Raw genomic sequence first — 22,000 nt, forward strand, 5'->3', positions numbered from 1 at the left:
TTTTTGATCTGATACTGATCATTGCTTGCTTTATGTACACACATTTCAGTATGAGAATAGTCAGGAAAAACTTAGTGGTGGAAAGCCATTTTTAGACATAAACCAAATAAAACAGTGACTATGCATTGTGCAAGTTTATCTGACCTATTAATCTGGGAAGCATGAAGCAAATATGTATACAAGAATAAAAATCAGCATGATTTTCTCTTTAAGACTGTTGAAATATGCGTGAAGTTTAAAGCTAGGAGTTTTGTGCTCAGCAGAATCCAATAGTTCAACAGGGCAAATTAATACCATGAACAGAGAAAAAATAATATAGTTAAAACAGTTTGTTTGATCCTTTGTATGTATTCATTAAACACTCTAGTTCAAACCATTTCATGGAACAGTCTCCCATACTTGCTGTTGTGGTTTCTTATTATGTTATTTGAATGCTGACCAAACTGAAAAGCTTTAAAACCCTATAACATTAATAGTTTGGAGCTGCTTTTTTGTTAGGAGTTGTCTCCCCCCGCCCCAGCTAAATCAAATCAAAATGAATTATACTGTTTTCAGAAGGTTTACAAGAAATTTACTGTTATTGTTATCCTGAACACTCACATCTTTTCGTATTTCTGTGTTGTGCTTGAGAGCTATGGTGTAGCTGGCTCGAGCTTGCTCTGTTAGAGGTGAAACTTCAAAGACTTCCACTATGGAGTAAAATACTAACATTGCTGTAAGAATGTCTACTGTGATAATGCCTGGGAACTGAATGGCAGCAAAGTGTGGAGGCTACCACTGCTCCTTTCTTCTAGACTCCCTTGTACCTGGCTATCTTGTTATTCAGTTTGTTACTGTTGGAATAATCCAAATTTTTAGTAACTAACAATTACAATATACAGGCATAATGGCTTCAAGCTGCCATTCGTCAGTATGGCTCATTGAAGGATAAAGATTTCTGTTTTACATAAAAATAATTATTATACAATGCTCTCTTGTTTCTGCCAAACAGCATATTCTAAACCGTTCTCTATATCAATGCCTGTATGTTTATAGTAGTAGAAATCCTCTATCCCTATCAGAATAATAGGTGCCTGATCTTATAGAAAATACATAAGAATTAAGTGAATACTTATTTCCAGCTAGTTTTAAATCTGAATTTTCTTTATGAACATCCATGACGGTAACAAAACAGTATGGTCCTACTTATCTCCTTTCTTACTCCCATTCTACATCAGACATAGATCCATTCAAGTAAGTGGACCAAAAATGGTTTCTGATATTCAGTTTTTGATGGCTTGTCTCCTCACCCGCACTGCATTTGTCACCAACTGCCTCTCCCATGGGACCTTGCTGGGTTCCCTTCCTCCTGCTGGGAAGGAGCTCTTGGTCCCAGCCCGCTCCCAGCAAAGGTGTCCTGAAAAGCAAATGATGAAGACACAGCGGGTGTCCCGGGTGGGGACAGCACAACACCGCAGAGAGCAGCGAGGGAGGACCAAATCAGACACCGGTTTTGGTTTTACCACAGTTCCAAAGGAGAAGTTGATGAGATTAATGGTGTCCTGTCTTTGCATAAAACTTCATGAAAATTGGAGCTGGCCAAAAGTCTTGAAGGAATCTCATCCATGTGAACTCAGTCCAAAGATTTAAGGGAAGTGCTGCTTGGGAAGTACTTCATGCTGTTAAGGCTCCTTTATCCGTTTTTATTTCACCTTTCTGTAAGCGTGCATGAATTGTACCTCCTTGTTCAACACCGTGTATCTCTATGCTCAAGTGAATGCTTCAGCTTCATTATAAGAGTTCATTAACAATGTCATTTAGTGGGAATCTGCTAATTGTTTGCTAAGTATTTGCTTGCCTCCCACTCAGTTTTTAATAGTATTATTCATTTTACTTTGTAAGTAATCATAGACTCTACATATAAAATTAGTCATTACTTAAGCGAAAGACTTATTACAGAACATATCAAAATTCAAAGTCATTATTATCAAAACACAGTTTTTAGGTAAGTCTTCAGTTAATTAATACAGTCAGTTAATTCACTTTACTATGGATACAATACATTTTTGTAGAAAGGTACATTTTTAATGTTTCATATAATTTTTATGTATAGCATATACTACCTGATAATATTTAACGTATATAATATTTGTTAGTGTTCAGAAATTTAATTTAACACAGAAAATACTATTTAAGTGAAGGATTTATGTCCTTGAAAATTTTTGCAGTGGTTTTTTTAATAGTAATTTATAAAGCAGTCTGTGAAGATGATAAAAATATCACCATTACTAATTCTAAAACTACTTCTTTGTGAAGAATATAGGATGAATGTCACTTTTGCCCTCAAAATAGGCCTTTCATAGCAACTTCATTAGAGGGAAGATTCCTACAAAACAGATGGCAGGGCAAGTTGAAGAAAAAGTGTTGTATAAGTGTGAGATTATTAGCATCCTTACCTGTGTCTGATGTGCTTCATGTGAAAATGGCAAAACACAGGCAAGTCCCAAATTCCCATGTTTACTAATACAGAGCAGAACATACAGCTGTACGTATATACTGAGCTTGTGGCTTCTGTCAGCTTGTCAAACATAAAATGGTGGAAATGCCACTGGAGAGCTCCTGAACTATTTAAAGCCTTTTAAAAGACTTTCCTTGAAGTATGTGGAGTTGTACCTCTTATACCTTATCTGAATTTGCTCATAAATATATATATATACATATATATATATATATAAAAATATGTATATACACACAAAAAATAAAGATGCCGGCACTATTTGATTTCTTTGTGTTTATTATCCCTTTGTGCTGGCAAATTTTACATTCCCCAGCATTCTGGAAATACAATTTTGAAAGAGCTGGGGCTTGAAGGACAGTGATATTAAGGGTCTGCAATCGGTGCCCTTCTCTTTGGAGATACATGTTTGTATGCAGCCAGGTGTGGATGACAGCCAGCTTGTGCTCCTGCTGACATGTGGTGAAATGATTCTTGGTTCCTGACTAGAAAGAGGGATGTTGGGTTATATAGCTTAGTTTTTGTTTTTAGTATTATATTTGTGTGCAGTACTAAAGAGAAAACATTTCTTTGGGGATCGAAGCTTTAAAAACTTCTTGCAGAAGTATTTTTAGCGCGTCCAGGATCCCCGGGGAACATTTTGAGGATGGGATACAGATGCGGTTTGTTAGCGAAGATGAATTCTCCCCTTCTGTGCAGATGCCAAATGCAAAGACGTTCCTGAGCTCAGCCAGCATAAAGATTGCTCCACGTCACGTTGGCTAACCCGTGCCAAGAAAAGCATTGATTTTATCTGCAGAGGCTGTATACAGACCTTTGTTCCCTTGAGCAGTTGTAGGGATGCAGGGAGCATGAATTCTCTTCTTTACATTATCTCTTCGTGTACCGGGGGCCTCCTCTCAGGCCTAGAAGTCCTCCAGGAACAGGGCACGGAGAGCGCGGTTGCAGAGAGCTATACCACAGGTTTATTTGAATGCTGCTGCTTCCTGAAGCTACTGAAAGAGCCTTCTTTTAAAACCCATTGAAGGAACAGAGCAAAAGAAAACATGAAACCAGATAGAACCATTGAAATGCTTTCCAGCCCTAATAATTTACTGAGGATTATCTTTTCTGTTTTCTTCAAAGCACGGGTTGTATGCAGAGTGCATCTTTAACTAATTTGTAAAGTAGCCTCAAGGAAGAAGTTGTGGCTAATGTAGAGTCCTCTGGAAGTTGTCCTGGCAACCATTGATTGCGAGCAACTAGAGACAAAACAATCAATTTATTTTCATCAGATAATTAGAGAAAAATGATATTATATAAAATTACAAAGCATTTTCTGGACAGGCTGTTCCTAGGGTAAGACTTTGCATTTTGTTTCTTGCCCTACCCATCAAAAACAGTATTTTCAAGTTCTCTGGTTGCCCCTGGAGATAAATACGTTGTCCTTGGACTCCAGAGCACTGGCAACAGCTAAGGGATGCTTCGAAAACGTTCCTGGATATTAACATTCAGATTGTCTTGGTTCTAATGTGTTGAATTCATGCAAGTATAAATAATATGACGTGCTGTTATCAAAAGTAGCAGATGTTAAGCTAACGAACAGATTTCTGTGGTTGGAACAGGGCGAAGCAGAAAGCGAGACAAATGCCAGAATACAGAAGTTTATCCTCAAGTTGAAACAGAGCTGTGCCCCTGCGAGGTGTTTACCTCCCAGCCCCATGGAAATTGGTCCGACTGCATTATTGGAGGAGTTACATCCGAGCCGCAGCTGGGAACGCGATCCCACGGAGATGCCAAGGAGTGTGGCGAGGGTGTACGGCTGCGAGCTATTGCCTGTTACGATAAGACCGGCAGACTCGTGGAACCATCTCGCTGTAGCAGTTCAGGTAAGGAGGTTTAAAAAAAAACACACAATATGTGTAAGCAGCCCTGATGCTGAGCACAGTTATCCACTCAGCAGTTCATTTTGGAGCCTGTCATAGGCGTGTACTTGCTGGATGGCTCTTAATACTGAGGTTTTCCGCAGTATAAGGGTCTGCTGGCATTTCTGCAATGGAAATGAAGTAGAAGAGGGCTAAAGTTGGCTACGCTGTCAGAATACCAGGTGGATTTCTTCTATTTGTATTAAAATCCCATAAAAGTATAAGCTTAGGAGAAGCTATATTTCTATCAGCATTTTGTTTGAAGATACTTCCTACTTCAGCTTTCACTTGTTTATAAAATTTTATTCCTTTTCACTAAATTTGGACGTTCTTACGGTTGTTTTCAATGAAGGAATTGGGAATTTTCTTGAGACAATCGTATTTAGTTACAAAACCCCTGATGTCACCTGCTGTCGCTCATGCCAAGTACCCGTGGCTTCAGCAGCCAGTGGTCTCATCCTTGCAATTTTCTGCCACTCTCAAGCTCAAATTGACACACCTATATTCTAGTGTCACTGCTTGCAGGGCTCTGGGCTGTGGTTCTGTCCACCTGTATTTCACATATAATCAAGTAGCCTACATCAAACAGAAATACGTCAGAATTAGAAGTAGAGCAAGCAGGAAACGTCATTCCATCTGGAAATTTTCTCCCAGTTTCCATGATTTGCAGTTCATTGCAATCATTATGCTAAATAAATTTACAGACAAAAGCCCTTATCTTAAGGGCAAATTCTGTACCCATGCTGCCCCTGAACCACTAACGCTCTTTAACTTACAGTCTGAAAGCTTAGGATGCCAGACAATATGATGTAGTAGGTTGGAAGACTGCTGGTGAGCTATATGAAGGGAGAGGGAGATACGATGTCTCGGGAGGAGATCAAGTGATACAACAGGAACTGTTAATGTTCCTGAGGATATAAGGGAGCAGAGAAAGAAGTGGGGCTGCTCGGTGGAGGGTCTTCAGGGTGAGGATCAGCAGCCTGAGCCACATGTAATAAAAGGGAAAAAACCCCACCCTAATGAAGTGATTCAGTCCTGGAGTGAATTCCTCTCGCAGCTGTTGATGGCTGTTCCAGCTGGCTGCACGGATTCATAAAGCAGCTTTCCGTGGTTTGTGTTTCAACAATGTGCTGTTGTACCAATTGATTATGCCTCTGTGGCCCATGAAGGAGGAACGCTATACCTTTCCCCCACAACATTACCTTTTCTTCTGTGAAAAGGGAGCTGTTTGGTTTTGAAAGGTGGGTTTGCCTGTGCCGTGACTTGCTCTTTTGAAAAACTCAGGGCTTTTATCACTATTAAAAAGAGGAGGTTGTCTATGCGTGGGGCTTTTCTGAATAACCTTGAAGCCTGTTTTCTGTCAGTGATATTTATGTGGCATTTTTAATGGTCTGGCTTCTCTTAGGGAGGTAGTAGGGAGTGGTAGCTCAAGGGGATTATTGTTGGCTTTCTTGTCTTCAGCTGTTTGTCTGAGCAGAAATGATTGCGATGCGGCCCTGGCACAGGACCCATGTCAGAGGCCAGAGGGTGGTCGGTACGGTACAGCAGCGCCCTGCCCTATCCCCTTCCTCCTACAGTCTAGTTACAGAGTGCTCTGAAGACCCTTAGGTGTGGAAGCGGGATGTAAAGGAGGGGTGAGATATTTCCACTTTCTCTATATCTCTAAGAGTTCCCCTAAGGGCAAACTATTCATCTCCAGCCAGACCCCTGTTTAATATCCAGGATGTATAAGCTCCTAATTGCTACCCGGTGTTGGACACCTGTTCCCTGCAAGGCGAGTGGGGAAGCAGCATTGCCTCAGTCTCCAGAGGACATGGATATTTCGGTGGCTTTGGATGTAGAGTGCCCAGAAGCGGGCAGAAAGCTCCATAAGCTCCACTTCCATCACTTGGGACCTGCCTTCCAACCAGAGCAGTTAAGTGAAGATAAGCCCTATATTTATGGTCTCTAGAGCTGGGAGCTTTCAAAATGCACTTCTGAACACATTATTGAATTAGTGATAGAAACAAATCATTATCCAATTAATAATTAGCAGAATGTTATTCAACCATAATAGAGAAGAGCAAATTACAGAAGCATGCAGAATTGCTAAACCCTGAGAAATTATTCATGACAGGTTTTTTTTAAGCAGCTCAGTTTGTCTTGTTCACAATTAGTATCAGGTGACCTTTTAACATTTGCTAGCTGACCATTTTTATGGCTGATTAAACTATCGCCTTATATATTGAATGCCAATCACTGTGATATCGAGGCATCGTTCTTGCTTTATGAGCTGTGGGGGTAAGCTTGTTCCGCTTTCTTTCAGGTCTTCTGACTTCTCTTTGTTTCCTGCTCTTTTTTTACTTTCGCAGGACAGTGCTCTTCCTTTCCCTTGAACCAGGACAAAAGTGAGAAGCTGTAAGACTTAGACCTCAGTTCTTTGCTGCGTCCTTTTGAAGAACTTTTACAAAGTGTAGAAGGACAGATGTAAGGATGCAGACTTTGCCTTAGAAGTAGATTTAAGTTTGTCCCAGACTTGATAATGCCATGAGTACAAGGTATTAGACAATAAAAATGGTATAGAATAGAATAGGTGAGTTTGTAGCATTTCTAGAGAGCAGACTTCGGGCTCTTGCCTTCTCACAGCAATGATTTTCACTTTCCCTGACCGAAACCTGGCTGTTGAACTTAACACTTCAGTAGGGTTTAGTTGACTCGTGTCAATGTGACTTATTATGTGAATGTATCATAGTTATCAAGTGAATGTACTGTGAGTTTGAGTCTAATGTAGAACTTAATCGCTGCTCAGAGGGATTCAGGGTCTGAGGTCCTGATCTTCCACTGAGTTTTGTGAGCAATTCTGCATGTGCAACTTAGGGGAAAAAAAACCCAAATCAAAAAAACATTAAAGTCTGTTCATCTGTGTTTGTAAGCAGTCTAGACTCCAACTCTCCTAAGCCTATTATCTGCAAATATATTAACCCTTTAAGCATACCTTCTCAATAGGAAATGGATCTTTTCACCATTGATGTAGTTATCGCATCCAGAGTGTCCTAAGGTCCAAAAACAGTGAAGACAAAAGCATTCCAGCTTTGACTTAACGAAAATGCACTGTTAGCTTGCCTGGTCTTCTACGGTTTCTGCTGTGGGCCTCTGTCAGGACCTGAGACCGGGGCCGGAGGAACCTCTGCCCTGACCCAGCACAGCTGAGCACAGCTCCTGTGAATACTTTGGGTCAACTGTTGTGGGTACACAGGTCACACCTTTACTAATTTACCTGTTCTCACTGCAATTTAATCTTGGATTAGCTCATGATCGTTAGATATGACAAGCTTAAAAATACAAATCCCAGACTTCTCCGAATTTTATTACTTTCTCTACCAAACCTTTTCTCTGATGTCCAGAAAAAACACACTGTAGCTTTTTTTTCATGACTGGCTTTTGTGATTAGTGTAGTGCTTTATTTTAGTGGTGTTGTCATTTTCCTTGATGGCCCATTCAATAAGCTCAAGAAATGAGTGACCTGCAGTTTCCAAATTGAGCGAATTCTTTTTTCCTGGATTTGGTTCACTCTTCTTTTCCTTCCTTTAATTTGGAAATGCACTTATGAAATTATGGATAGAGGTAACTATCTCTAATTACATTACAAAAACGTAATTGATAATTTGCCTTAATCTGTCTTCCCATCAGAAGACTGGTTTATATTGTGTTCAGCTCACCGCTAGTCCTGAGGGTCTCTGTTCTCTGGCTGGTGTTTGGAGCATCCTCTTTGGACATGAAATTGTGCTCTTAATTGCAGTTCATTCGCTTTTCAATCTGTCATCTGAGTTCCTCGCACTGGTTTTGAATTTCCACCTTCTTTGTTTTGAATTATTTCATGTAGTTCCTTTGCCTCTCTTTTTTGTGTGCTGTGCCAACAGGGTTTTTTTTAATCTTAGAGGAACACAGGGTGCCTCATCTTCCAAATCAAAGGCTGGAGATTTCTGTGCTCTTGCACAGAGGTTCTGCTTTTGATCCGACGGGCAATTTATGGAAAGCAGGAATTTATGAAGAGCGCTTATACTATTCAAATTCTGCTGTGCTCGCAACAACAGGAACCTAGAAGACAGACACAACAGACAAATAGATCCTGGCTTTAAATCACAGAGCGCTTAGCTTCAACCTACAGTCACCTTAAAAAGCTTTAATTATCTCTAAATTTATGAAGGGCGCGGCAGGGATGCTCATATCCCTCCTCATTCTCAGCAGTGCAGTGTTTTCTTGTATGTGGTTTAGTTGTGGGTGGACAAATCAAAGAGGACTGGGGTTGCTCAGAGGGTTCCCAGGCACCTGCTGGTGCAGGGGTGTCACTCGGTTCCTCCCAGTCAGGTGGACGTAACACCGCTACTGGGAATACTGCTGACAAGGTCACTCCTTGAAAATGTCAGCTTTAACCCCAAACGGGTGGGATGAGCAAACAGATGCACCAGGAGGAGTTAAAAATTTTGGTGAGGTGAAACTCATAGTTTTTGTGGTTGCTGGAGGGATGTTCCCTGCTCCGAGGCACATTAGGGCGGCGTGTGCGAGCAGCGACAGTGCTGCTTCTGTCCTGATGAGCCGTGTCCCCAGTGCTGGGAGGTTTAGGACAGTATGCAAAGGTCATGGATCAGGAATTTCAACTCCTACTACTGAAAACCAGGTAGTATCAAGTCTCATGAAGTTTGTTTTTCTGAAAGGTCAGTCCGGAGTAGTGCTGTATTTCTACCTGGGGTGTTCCTCTGGGGTTTACGCTCCCTTACGTGAAAATCCTGGCCGCCAGCTTGATCGACATTGCATGACCTACCTGTGAGTGAACACAAGGACTGCTCTGAAACCCTGCCGTGTGCGAATGCCTGCACTGGCATTTTAGGAGAAAATGACCCATTTTCAGGTAGCTTTTAATCACTAGATTTTAATAATCTTTCTGCAAAATTATATTTGTGTATGTCAAAAAACTATAAGCAGAGCTTAAGGAGTTAAAGAAATGTGACCCAAGTTTATGGTGGACTGATAGCAAAACTTACCTTTTCTACAAGGTAGCAGTTTTGGAAGAAAAAAGCTATATTGAATACATGCTTGTTTATTTTTGAAAGTGTATCTATTCTGGCAATTACTGCGGTATACATTTTTCCATATCTGGTAAATTTTATTTTGAAGAATGAAATTGTTTCAGAAATCTCCGATTTTGTTTTGAAAATCTCCAGAAGTAGAAACCTTCACCTATGTTTTTGAAAATATTCTCAAGCATTTAATTTCATTCTTAGTCTAAATGAAATTGTATATTGAAATTCCATTTTTTAGCACAAACCGTTAATTCCAGACTCCAACCAGTTTTAGTTTTAGGTGGTTGCTGTACTTCCATAAAGCAGCATCCCACAAACATCTTACAAACGAGGCCTCATTTCTGGAGCCTCATTCTTGACAGCCTCATTTCTTTTACGAGGAAAATGGGCGACCCTGCCTAGGCTGTCCTCCTCCCAGCTCCAGACCCCACACGTGACAGCCTTGGGATGCCTCCTCCTCCCTAAAAGTGTGGGAGTAGTGGGTGGTCTTGGCACCATCACTTAATGATAACATGTAGACCCCGTGTTCAGACTACTCTACCCTTCTTTTGGCATTTGGGTTTAATTAAATATTACAATACTCCTGTTTCTGTGGTTTCCCCTATGTGTCTCTGTAGCAGATCTCTCTGTGGCCTTTTTGTTGCAGAAAAGTGACTGTATTACTTACCAGGACAAAGCTTTTCAAAGACTGCTTGAGGAGGAAGTTTTAGCTAAAAATTCACCTTATTTTCTGTCCATCCCACCCCCTGGCATGGGAATTAAGACTGGGTTTGGATCACGGGTGCCTGAAAAGTGCTGCCAGCTGCAGCTGTCCTACCCTCGTGTCCCCACTTCAGGACTCTTCAAAGGCACTGTCACCTTTGACAGGTTTTCTGCTATCTCGAAGCTAAATAGCTTCTAAATTTAGCCCTGAAATCCCGTCTGGGTTCTCCTTTGGACCTCCCTCCAACATTTCTGCACATCTCCTTGGGTGTGCAGTGACACTCTTAATTACAGCTGTGGCTGCCAGGGGAGCTGTAAGCACAGAAGCAGAGCCCATAAAGGACCTGCCCTCCATTTCTTGTTTGACTATAGGATTTTTACATTTTGCTATCATAAGAGTGCTCAAAGAACATTGATTTATTCCCTATCTTTTCCTTTCCTTTTTTCCAAAATCTATTCATCATAAGAAAATTTGGCCACAGTTCTTCCTTTCTGGATGTTGAAAGACTTATCAAATGAAATTGGATCACAAGACAACTCTTCAGACATTTCTCTATGTTTTTCTGGCAACAGAATCAAAGGTAAACAGCCATCAAAAAAGTTATTTCTGAATGGGTCAAACTGGCTATCAAAGAAGTTTATTTAAAGCAAGGTAAGCCTTCCCCTGAGGCAAGTATGTAGAAATGCACATTCTTCTAGATCTTTATCTTCTTACAGAAAGCAAACATGCATCTTATGAGGAAAGAGGGGATTAGGTATTTGAGCAGCATCCTCTGTAGGTGCTGCATTTAGTCATAGTGACGCCTGTTGTTACTCCTTGGCTCTAAATATAAATGTTTATAGCATGTCTTTTTGCTCAAATTTCTTTTATGCTTTTTGCTGCGTTCCATAAAATGACCCTTTTGAAGAGGTGGCAGTACTAGACTATGCGAAGGAATGAATTTTTACTAACCTTGAACAGGCTTTCTTGTGTTTGACGATCGCTGTCAGCCTCCCCTTGCCGGACCACCTCCGCCCACCCTTGCTCATGTCTGTGCCTTTTGTTTCTATTATTAGGCTCGATGAGTTTTTCTCTGTTTTCAACAGGTTGATTGAAGGTCTTCCGTGAGAGCTGGGAATGTTTTTAGCATAGAAATAGTGATTTGGTGTTGAAATAGTCTGTCGGAGGTTTAGGAGACCTTTGATAGCAAGTTAATGCACTGGGCAATCTACTGCCCTGGTATCTGCAGTAGGCTACAGTAAGAGCATCTCTTTGAAACGTGGCCTATCTCTTCGGCCTTAATAATGCATTTGTCACAAATACAGCCTGTTATGAAGCAAAGCTCTAATAAAATGTTACCACACAAGGACAGATTTAGAATTAACGTTTTTCTCTCCCTATATGTCATTCCATTTAGTATGTTATATGGGAAGTATGAAGGAATACCATTTCAGCCTAAGCCATTTCATGAATTATGTACTCTGGTGTTAAGACCTCTACATTTTTCCTGCTCATGGAGAACTTCATGATCCCTTTGAGACCTGTGTAGCTGTACTGGGAAGTGACATGTACTGGTGATAGTTCACAGGATTCCTCTCATGTCTTACGTGGGTTTTTTATAATGTTTTTTAACCTGATTGCCTTTTATACAGATCTGATGAGCAGGACTTTCAGGGAAGTAAATGGATGACAAATAATTTTTAAGTGGAAAGTCACAGTTTCATATCTTTACTGCTGGTGGGGAGCCCTGTGGCAACTGGACATAGTAGGCGTTTTAGTGAGAGTTCAAGGGTTTCACATCCAACATATTCTGAAGATCTTCAGAAGCAACATCATGTGTTTCTGCTTGTATGAAACAAGAATCCTACAAAAATAAGAATTCCAGTTTTTGCACATAGGCCAGTGTCTGAATAAAATGAGCTGACTGCCTGAGTAGCAATGAGTTTGCTGGAGCGCTGCATACAGCGATACAGTTAGCATGATAGGGGGAGAGGGGCACGTAGTGGATATCTTTTAAGGTGCCTGACGTAGCCTGCTTGATCAAAGAGTTTGAGAGACCAACTCAGAAACATAGCAACAGCTGAATTTAGAAGATTTGAGGAAGTGAGCCTGAATTAGGAAATGTGGATAAAATTAAACTTCAGCTCGGTCTGCTCTAAGGATTATCATAATGATATTGATGAGTAACTGAGAATTTATCCTATCTTAGTCTACTCCTGGGTCTGAGGTATACTTGGAAATCTCTGTCCTCCAAGGTTTGCCAATGAGGATGGTGTAAATTAAATCACTGAGCTTGGTTTGCAAAACTTCTAATATCCCTCGCTACAGACAGAGACTCCCTCTGTGAAATCCTGGATCTCATTTGTATTTGGTAACATGGAGGAGTGACCATTAAAAATCGTATTATTCAACAAGATTGCATCGCTTTCTGCTTCTGTCTGAATTCATTGAAGTCCTCCAGCAGAGGAGATTGAACTACACAACCAGAGTGCTCAAAGTCACGCTGCAAAATTGAAACAAAAGTCTATCAGGAATTCAGTACATCAGTACGCTGTGCTGGGGCCTGCTAACGTCACAAAAATGTCCTATTTCCATCTCAAGGTTTTCCATCATCTAAATGAGTTGTGCTGCTCTCCCCGTGCCGAAGCTGTGGAAAACCAGGACTGTTCCCTTTCTTAAAATCCTGTTTCCATCAGATGTTTTTTATAGTACAGCTTTATTTAAGAAAGTCGGATGCCTTTGTCTCCCTGCCTCTATATCAAGGTGACCTCTAATAGCAGGAGTGAAACTCCTTATCCGAGCGGGCTGGACCTCACGGCAGCTACCTGGCGTTCGGAAAAGCGCTCACAGATCTTCCTAATGTCGGTAATGGTTAGTGGCATCTTTAAAACAGCGCCAGTATAATTAAAGCGTGTAGTTACGTTTCTCATTTAGTGTCGATGAGACGAGAAGGAACTGAGGCAGTGTATTGATTTAAATGTATTGATCTGAGGGGTCACTGTGTCGCTCGCCTCCCGTGACGGCGGGGAGGGAGGCTGCGGAGGTCGCTGCGGGCTCAGAAGCTGCTCCCTGCCTTTTCAGTGCCTGCCTGACCTGCTCTTGGACAGAGGCCCTTCCACTTGATCATACCTCGTGAGTTTGTGAGTTAAAGTACTAGGAATGTACATTTAAAGAAAAAAAACCAAAGGTTTTTTTCATGTTGTTATGAGCCTTCTTGATAATATTAATTGCACATGGATCTAATTGCTTTGTGTTCCACCAGAGTCATCTGGTGGTTTATTTTGTCTGAAATAAGAGCAGTATTATAATGCACAATACTTGCTAATTATCAAGATACGAGGAAATGCATCAGCGTTTCCCGGTCTGTAAAAGGGAAACTGTCGCGCTGTTGTCCGAGGGAAGTTGTCGAAATGAGGCTTGTCTGTGTCTTGGGGTCGCAGATTGGCAGCTGAAATGAGGTGGCATGTTGTGTTGACAGTGCCTAACGTCTTTAGAAACTGGCAGAAAGATGCTCTCCACGGAGGGCCCCAAACTCTGAAATTCAGTTTCTTAGTGTGCTCCAGCAGAGCCTGAAACCATCAGCCTTCAGGCCATATATGATTTACTGATGGGGGCAGATATTTTTGGTGACATTTGGTGGCAGTTTTCTCCCGGTGATGGACCCTTGGCTCTGGAAGACGCTTCCCGCCTTGTCCAAATTGCTCAAGTCTGTATTGATCTTCAGGGCACTCTGCAATGTACATCTATTTTCAGAGCTACTGTGCAATTGGGCCTCTGAGAGAAGTCAGATGTCGGAGAAAGAGGGGAATTTGACAGTCTGTGGACAATTTAATTTTGCCTTCGTGATGTTTAGCCATTACAAAAAGCCTTATTTTATTATATAAATCTCATAATAATAATAAAAAATAAACACAGTCTCAGGTTTGTTTTAAAAATCTGCTTTTACTATGAATTGAGTAGCCTGAAGAACACACATGCTAAACAATTCATAATAAAGTACACTGGGATGAGTTTCTTTCCTGATATACAGAGGATGAGGACGCTGATAAAGAAGAAAAAAGCTACTCAGTTTTGTTTGGACAAAGCAGATGATCTTCCCAGTGGCAGCGTGATGAGCAAAGTATATAGAAAACCACAGCTGAGCTACTACCCTAACTGCTGTTGATCCCAGTGGATGATTTTTTTATTTGAGTAAGGACTTCTAGACGTCAGGGCTCCCAAGCAGCCAGCCCAGCCCTTCACTGCGGAGGAGCAGCCCCAGGAGGAGGGGGAATCATTTCCACAACCGGGTTGGGAGCCCAGACGGGTTCGTGCAGTGGATTTCTGCCTGTCTGCATCGAAAGTTCCCTGCGAGATGAATGTACGCTGTGAAGTCCTATTTATTTGCACTCAGAAGGCAGCAGACAAGTCTCTCCTCTCTCAAAGAGTTCTCAGCTTGTTCTGCAATCTGTTACAGGGAATGTGCTAATTAATGGAGATTTCCTTATTTAGTTAAAATATTAAATATATCAACTGTTACGGTTTGTATGTAACTCAAAGTGTAAGCTTGCAAGTTCTTTAAGGAAGAAGACTGTAATGCAAAATCAAAAGAAATTAGGAATCATAATGCAAAGTCAGCATCAAACCAACTGCCTCATCAGGATTTGTAGAGACGGTGAAATTGAGCAATAAATCCAACCTTTGGATGAATTTCAATAACAATAATGTTGAGTTAAACTTACCAGTGTTTTTTACAAGTCCTCTCTGGTCTATTCAGAATCTATAATTAGTCTGCTAGGAGATAACGAGAGCATGTGCCTCTGTTGAGAAGAGCAAGTGGGAATAAATTAGCTAAGGAGGTCCATTATTTGAGCTTTGCAAAGTATTTGGTGTAAAAGTTACTTTTGCTGTGGTTTTTGGTTGTGCATTTACTGAATGTATTCATTAGATTATCTCTTAAATTTCCCAGCTAGCAGACTAATAATACATAAAACCTCTCAAATCTTTGCATATATATATATATATATATAAAAGATTAAACATTGTTCCATGGCAATATTGCATCCTTTTCAGATGCAACTGAAGTTGTTAGCAACTTTAAGACTCCCAGACTTATTCTGGTTAGTTTCCTTCAGTTAATAATGTTCTCCCTTGAAGCAAGATCTAAATGTTTGGACCTTGGAGTGCTTAGGACGAGGTGCTCCCCTTGTAGCTCACAAGCTTCTGGAGCCTTCGGGCATGCCATGTGGCCCATGGCTGGTGGTTGTCTTATCCATGGCATGGTGGGAAAGCCCCAGCTGCAGGGCTGTGATCAGCTGGTAGAGTTAGTCTCTTAACTGCAGTCTGTACTTGATGCTGAATTTTAATGCGAGTTAAAACATGAGGTTTGCTTTGTAGGAGATCCCAAAGCTTCAGCTGAGCAGAATCTGGCCCACCGAATGCCATGGTCCACCAGGTCTCCCTTATAAAGTCTTTAGCTATTAGACTTTTAGCACCACATGAATTTACTGGTGTTATTCTACATATTTCACAGTCAGTAACCAAATGAATGTAAATATTAATTGCAAAATGAATCAATTTTTTGTCCTCTACCTTTGATCTGTGTAATTAGAAACATTTCTCCTGTGTCACTGTCCACTCTGCTGCTGCCTTGTTTGTTAAAGGATGATCTCTTTTATCCTGTAGGCTTCCAAGGGAAATTACTGGTGTTATTACCAGTGGCAGTTGCGGTGATGCACAGAATTGTCCCTCTCATAGTAATGACCTTGAGTTTTATGAAGCACCTCAAGGTTTACTAACAAGGGTAGAACCGCTAGAAGTTTGTTAATTGAAATGATGAAATATGTTAGAGAGGGTACAAACGAGTTTAAAGCCAATTCAATTAGAAGTGCATCTGTTTCCAAAGCTGCTGGAGAAATGTTGTTTATTTTCAAATCACTTCTAAGTCAGCCTCTTGGACTCCTGTTGGCACTGTTGTTTAACGCTGTGTGCAGACCTTACACCCGCAGCAAATTTATCACTTGGAAGTGCCACAATCAGGTGGATGCCAGTGTCTTACATTAGCTTGTAAACCTACTAATCGCCTGCTTCTCCCACCACAATCCATTTGCAAATACAGAGCGGGACATGGAAGGAGACTGCAGCCCCTCGCTGGCTGTGCCTGGTGTGATATGTATGGTGTCTTGTGTAGGTGGGAAAGAAATTGTGCTACTGTAAAACTCCCTCCCCAGTGCTGCAGTGCAATCCACCGCCTCTTCGTGCTTCTGCGCCGCTGACACCCACCAGCCCATCATCCAGCTGCCTCCTATTGCCTTGGCTCTTTTGGGTTGCACAGCAAAAATGAGACAATAACAGTTTTTACACCGTGTATTTGAGCCTTAACCTCCGACACCCACCAGACCATCATCCTCACTTTATTAATCTACCTGCTATTGCTTTGTCTCTTGGGCTGCACAGAAGAAATAAGACGAGTAAAGGTTGCGACATCGTGTGTTTGAGTCTTCCCAGTGCATCTTGTGTAATCTGTGGGTGCTTTGTTTATTGTAGACACTCTAGGGAAGAGACTCCATTTGTGGCTTGTAGAGCAACAAGCACATTGTTCTTAATGAATAAATAATAGTAAAATGAGCTGTGCAGCCTAGGTAAATGGATTTGTTCATCCCATTACGTTGGCAGTGTCTCAGTAGTAAAACAATAGCACTTAAACATAGAAAAGGCTTATTTGATCATGTAGCTCAATTTTTCCTGCCAATTCAGGACTATTCCTAGTAGTATGTTTCAAAGTGCCTACTTAAATATCCCACGGACTGGTGTTTCTGTCGCTACCTCCTCCAACATATGCATGTGCAGTTCCAGCTCTGTGGCCTTCAGGAGCCTGCTGTCGGTTCGGATAGGACAGAGGCTCTCATCTGTTGTTTCTAACTTAAATGAGCTTTATTTTAATAGTATTTGAGATTTTTCGGGAATTAAAAAAAGGTTAAAGGAAGTGTCAAGAAATAATATGAGAACACATGGAAAGCAGGCTGAGCAGGGCTGGGGAGAAGAGGACATCTTTTTCCATAGAAGGTCTAGGAAACTCAATGCATTCCTGGTACCAGGTTCTGCAGAGGAGAGGAAAACAGGGAATGTGATGGATGAGTGAGATGTTCAAGGATGACACGGACAAAACCAGCTGCATAAACTCAACCTTGAGTTAGTCTCCCCAAGCTGAGTGACAGTAACTCAGAAATGTGTTTATGCTGTTTCCTTTGTTCATATTCTGTTACGATAAGAAGTATTTCTCTGGATAATAGCCAGAATGTGGAATTCTTTATTAACAGATTGTTTTAATAGCATACCTCCCTTGTTATTTTTTTTTATTTTGTATTATGCACCATGCCAATGCTATAAGTTTTCTAGGAATGCCAATACTAGGATTATTGTGGGTATCCAAACTGAAGTCTCTTCAACCTGCTGACAATGGCAAGTCATTGCTTGGCTCCTACAGAGAAAAACAAATATCCTGTTCTCGTAGGCAATGGATGAGCTGAGTACAACATTATTTACTAGTTTCTCATAAAAAGATAGCCATAAAGGCATTCTCTGTCATAGCAGAGAGGATATATCACATAAAGATTTTTGGAGGAAGATTTTTGTTGAATGAAATCTTTGATCCATGGGTATCTTGGCATAGGATTAACCTCAAGTGATTGATAGAAGAAATAATGGCAGCCTGTGAGAAGAGCTTGAAAGAAAGTTACATTCCCATTTTGATTCTGTAGCGTTGTTCAGTATGGAGAATTGGCTTCTTCTGGGCAGTATGGTAATTTAATGCTCTGCTGGCTGGCCATTATTTGTTTATACTTAATGTAATTTAGAAATACGGGTGAGGAAACTCAAAAAGTAATGAGCTGGCCTCTTAGCAACAGGATGTCTTTAGAAATTCTGTGGTTCACTGAGGGATCCCCATATCACTTCTCTGGGATGAAACAGAATAGGTTTCTTTAGTTTTGTTTATTGTATCTTTTCCTTCCTCTTTCTTATATTTGTTTTTTTGTATTATATTCCTTTTTTTTGTCTTATATTTCTTTTTATTATAGAGGTAGGTCTTGAACTGCCAAAAGGCTTAGCCCATTTTGCCTTCACTGATAAGTTGATAACCCCTCTGTCTAATCCTACTTTGAAACAAGGCACTTTCTTTGTTTCTGTTGAGAGTTAATTACCTAGGCTGTCACACAGCCCGAGGAAAAATGATATTTCATACGGTGGTAGAACAGAACTCTTTGGAGAACTGCCTAAGAAATGCTTCTCATAAATCTATCATGAGAAAATTTCTTTTACTTATCATAATGTATTATAAATTGCTTTGAGTGGCAACCTAAGCAGGTGGAATAGAATATTAGTGGGATATTTGGGAGTTTCATTTGGGAGAAAAAAGCGAGTCTATTTTGGAAATATTTGTATATGTGTGTGCACGGGTGTAATCTCAGGTGAGAATACAAAACATGCAAAGTTGAAATATCTCAAACCTGTGAACACCACTGTAATGGATTGGGTCAGAAATAATTAAGATACCCAATTCCAGTGGCTTTGGAGCTGCAAATGAAAAGGCAACACAACACAAGGTAAGAGGTAGCAGAGTAAACCAGAGCACAGCGTATGGGGACAGTCCTGCAGCTTTGGGGAAGAGTTACAGCATCAGTTACTGGGGAGAAATGATTGCAGCTGTCAGGCTACGGGGTGGCCGCGTAAAGGAAGAGGGAACAGTACCATCACGGAGGAAAAAGAGAAGAAATAGAGCATCATTGAACCGAAGGAGGGAACTACTGTTGTTTCTAGCATTTTTTAAGGCAGTGTTAACAAAAGCATCAGTATATCTTGTACTTCTAGAAGGAGGATATTTTCTGGTGAGGGGTGCCTAAATAAGTCTGAAACCTTTCTTGATGTTGACGTCAGTGTGAAGACCAGGGGGGAGGCAGCTTATTGCTGCTGTGGGTCGATGCTCAGGATGTAACACAGTCCTGGTTTGGGGTCAGTAGCAGTTTTGGACACGGGAGAGCTGGTAAATCCAGCTCCAGGCCTGGATAATCGCCATGCCTCAGCCTCGGTGTTTCCCGGTTGTCTGGGGCTGTTATCTGGGGGGTTTTGGAGGGAAGCTGCTTCTGGGTTTTTGGAGGGTTTTTTCCCCTCTGCTGCAGTGACTGGCACCTTGATAGAGAGTGCGGAAACCCTTCTTAAAAGAGTAATTGAATGAGCTAATTGCGTATTCTGTAGGTAAGGAATATAGAGGGAGTGTTAGTGTGATGAAAACCAAACAGAAAGAAAGGGCATAAAAATGAGAAACATCAGAAATATGGTAGGGTTGAAATTCAGTTATTTCCATGGCCATCATTGCCAGAGCTGTCAGAGGGCCGAAGCTGCCTGTAATGAAGGCTGATCTGAGCAGCCACTGGCTTTCATGGTCTAACATGAAATCTCTTTTTTGCTTAAATTAAAATAGTACATACAGACATGACAAGCAGGTAATAGAAACTCAAGAAAAATGAATGCAGCATGGTAAACAGGAAGGTACAGGAGCTATTTCACCTCCCAACCCAAGACTGGTGCCAGTAATTCCCCGGAAATCCTGAGGGTTTGGCCACCCTCCACTGCCTTTCTGCATCCCAGGAGCTCCATGGCCAGTGCTGAGCTCTGCAAAATCCCTCTGCCCACATGCCAGTTCCTAAACCAGCTGTGGTTTAGGTTGTGCCTATATGGAGGAACCTTGTTTTTTTTCCTGGAGAATCCCTGTTGCGTTTTAATTCAGCAAGATGTTGATTGTGCAGATGTGTGGTATTTTGATTTTGAGAGGTGATGATCTTGGTAGGACTTTTATGTCAAGCCAGGTTAAGGTGAAAGCAAAGCTTTAAAATGTCATTTATTAAACCAAGAATAGGCAAAACAGTTGGAAAGATGTATAAAGAGACCTACCAGAAAGAAGTGGGTAGCAGGTTTCATCTGCTTCTCCCAAGAGCAAATCCCGCGCCGCTCCAGCTGGCAGGCTGCGGGCAGGTCCCTCGTGCATCTTGAGGGAGCTGCCAGGAGCACAGCTCTGGTGTCTCCACCGTCCTCTGGTTCTGTCTCCTGGGAAGAGAGCCTCCAACTCCCTGCCTGAGCCAGCTCTGGAGAGGGCTAGCATAATACTAAAGGAGTACAAAACTGGGCTGTACACTTAGTTTTCCAGAATTTATTATAGCCACAATCTCATAGGGAAGATAATCACCACCTCTTGGTGACCACCAGCTTCACAACAGATACTTTTGCCATTGTGTCCTTTATATCGGTCAGTTTTATTGCAGCCTTCCTAGTGGTCATTGGACTAAACCAAGTAGAAATTAGTTTTAGTCACTGCTGTTCTTTACAAATATAATCTCGCGTTGGGACGGCGTTGTCAGTTTGCCAAATGTCTTCTCTTTAAGAAGTTCTCATTTTGTGTTGATTACACAGATTGCAGTGAGACATCAGAGGATCGGAGTTCATTAGTTGCGGTGATTAAAACCTTTCTTAAATTTTTGGTTTAGGTTACATTGAAGAATCTTGCACGATCCCTTGCCCGTTTGATTGCAAATTAAGCGATTGGTCCAGTTGGTCCCCTTGCAGCTCTTCTTGTGGACCGGGGGTGAAAGTCCGATCCAAGTGGCTTAAGGAGAAGCCTTACAATGGAGGTCGTCCCTGCCCAAAACTGGATCTCAAGAATCAGGTGAGCGGCATTAAATAGCCAACAGAAATCTCTCTGTGCTTACTGTATTTCTAATTGTGATCAAAAGGTACTATGCTGCTGAAGAAATTAAAAATAAGAGTTCTCTTTAGGACCCCACACCTTGTGTCAGATTTTGTAGATGGTCCTCGAACTTCTCGAGGATTGAGGGCGAGATGCTCATGTAATAACAGAATTTGATGTGAAACACCATATTTCTTATATAAAGAAATTTTTATCTCTCAGAGCACAAGAAGCCCTGGATGAATAATCCCACCTGGACAGTGTATAAACATCACAGAGCTCAGATGTCATGGATATTTTAAGTGTCTTTAATTCTCTCTGAGACTATGGTTGCTGCAAAAATATTCATTAAATATATATTACTATTTTTAGCAACATTTCCCTTCAACACAACACAAGTTCCCTTGAACATTAATCTCTGTATATTCAATATTGAAGTATCCCATCAGAGGAAAGTAATCTCTGAATTGCTACTCTTTAAAAAAGATCAGCATCTATTTAAATTCTGTTTAATTCTGTATGCATTTCTGCAAAACTAATAGTGATTTCTTACATTTGCTGATTAATTCTCAACACTAATTAACACTGATGAAGTACTATCAAGTTCTGCATTAGATTCAACTATGAAAATTAATAGGACAGAAACAGTCATGCTGAAGGGTTTCATATATATGTTATGAATATATATATATATAAAAATATGTTGCATAGTATGTGTAGAAGGACTTTAATAGTATTTATACAAAGATTTATTTGTGTAGTGGCTCATAGGTGCTAGAGCTGGTGGATCCAGGTGTTTTTCTGTGCAATCGTTGCTGCAGCAGTCGTGTCCCGGGATGCAATACCACTTGTAACACCTGATTCTGAACTTGCCTCATTTTCTTCACAGTTTATTTTTCATCCTGTGAGAAACTTGGTAAAAACTTTTTTTTTTCCTTTTTCCTTATTACTATTTGAAATTCATAGGCAGTAGCCTAACAGAAGCAGCAGGGACTACCAAAATATAAAACTGCAATAAAGTGTATGTTGTCCATACCTCAGTGCTTTTTGTAATAGATCAGATAGATCACCAAAGAGGCAAAGTGAAATCCCACAGTAAGTCGTATGGTAACAATAAGCTCCTTTGTAATGAAAAGATACTGG

The 22,000-nt window shown here is 41.0% G+C and overlaps 1 protein-coding gene across 4 annotated transcripts in view; it reads left to right on the plus strand.

Moving 5' to 3' along the window:
- Nucleotides 1-22,000, plus strand: part of THSD7B (thrombospondin type 1 domain containing 7B) — a 540,474-nt gene that overhangs the window by 435,204 nt on the left and 83,270 nt on the right. For all 4 annotated transcript variants that reach the window (XM_087730295.1, XM_087730298.1, XM_087730296.1 and 1 more), the window contains 2 exons: nt 4,099-4,362; nt 20,658-20,836. In XM_087730295.1, coding sequence (XP_087586421.1) covers nt 4,099-4,362; nt 20,658-20,836 — 443 coding nt within the window. The remainder of the gene's footprint in view (nt 1-4,098; nt 4,363-20,657; nt 20,837-22,000) is intronic.

This window comes from Nipponia nippon, unplaced genomic scaffold (assembly GCF_047370975.1).
Source record: "Nipponia nippon isolate SJK-2023a ecotype South Korea unplaced genomic scaffold, ASM4737097v1 scaffold_5, whole genome shotgun sequence".
NCBI classification, from domain to species: Eukaryota; Metazoa; Chordata; class Aves; order Pelecaniformes; family Threskiornithidae; genus Nipponia; species Nipponia nippon.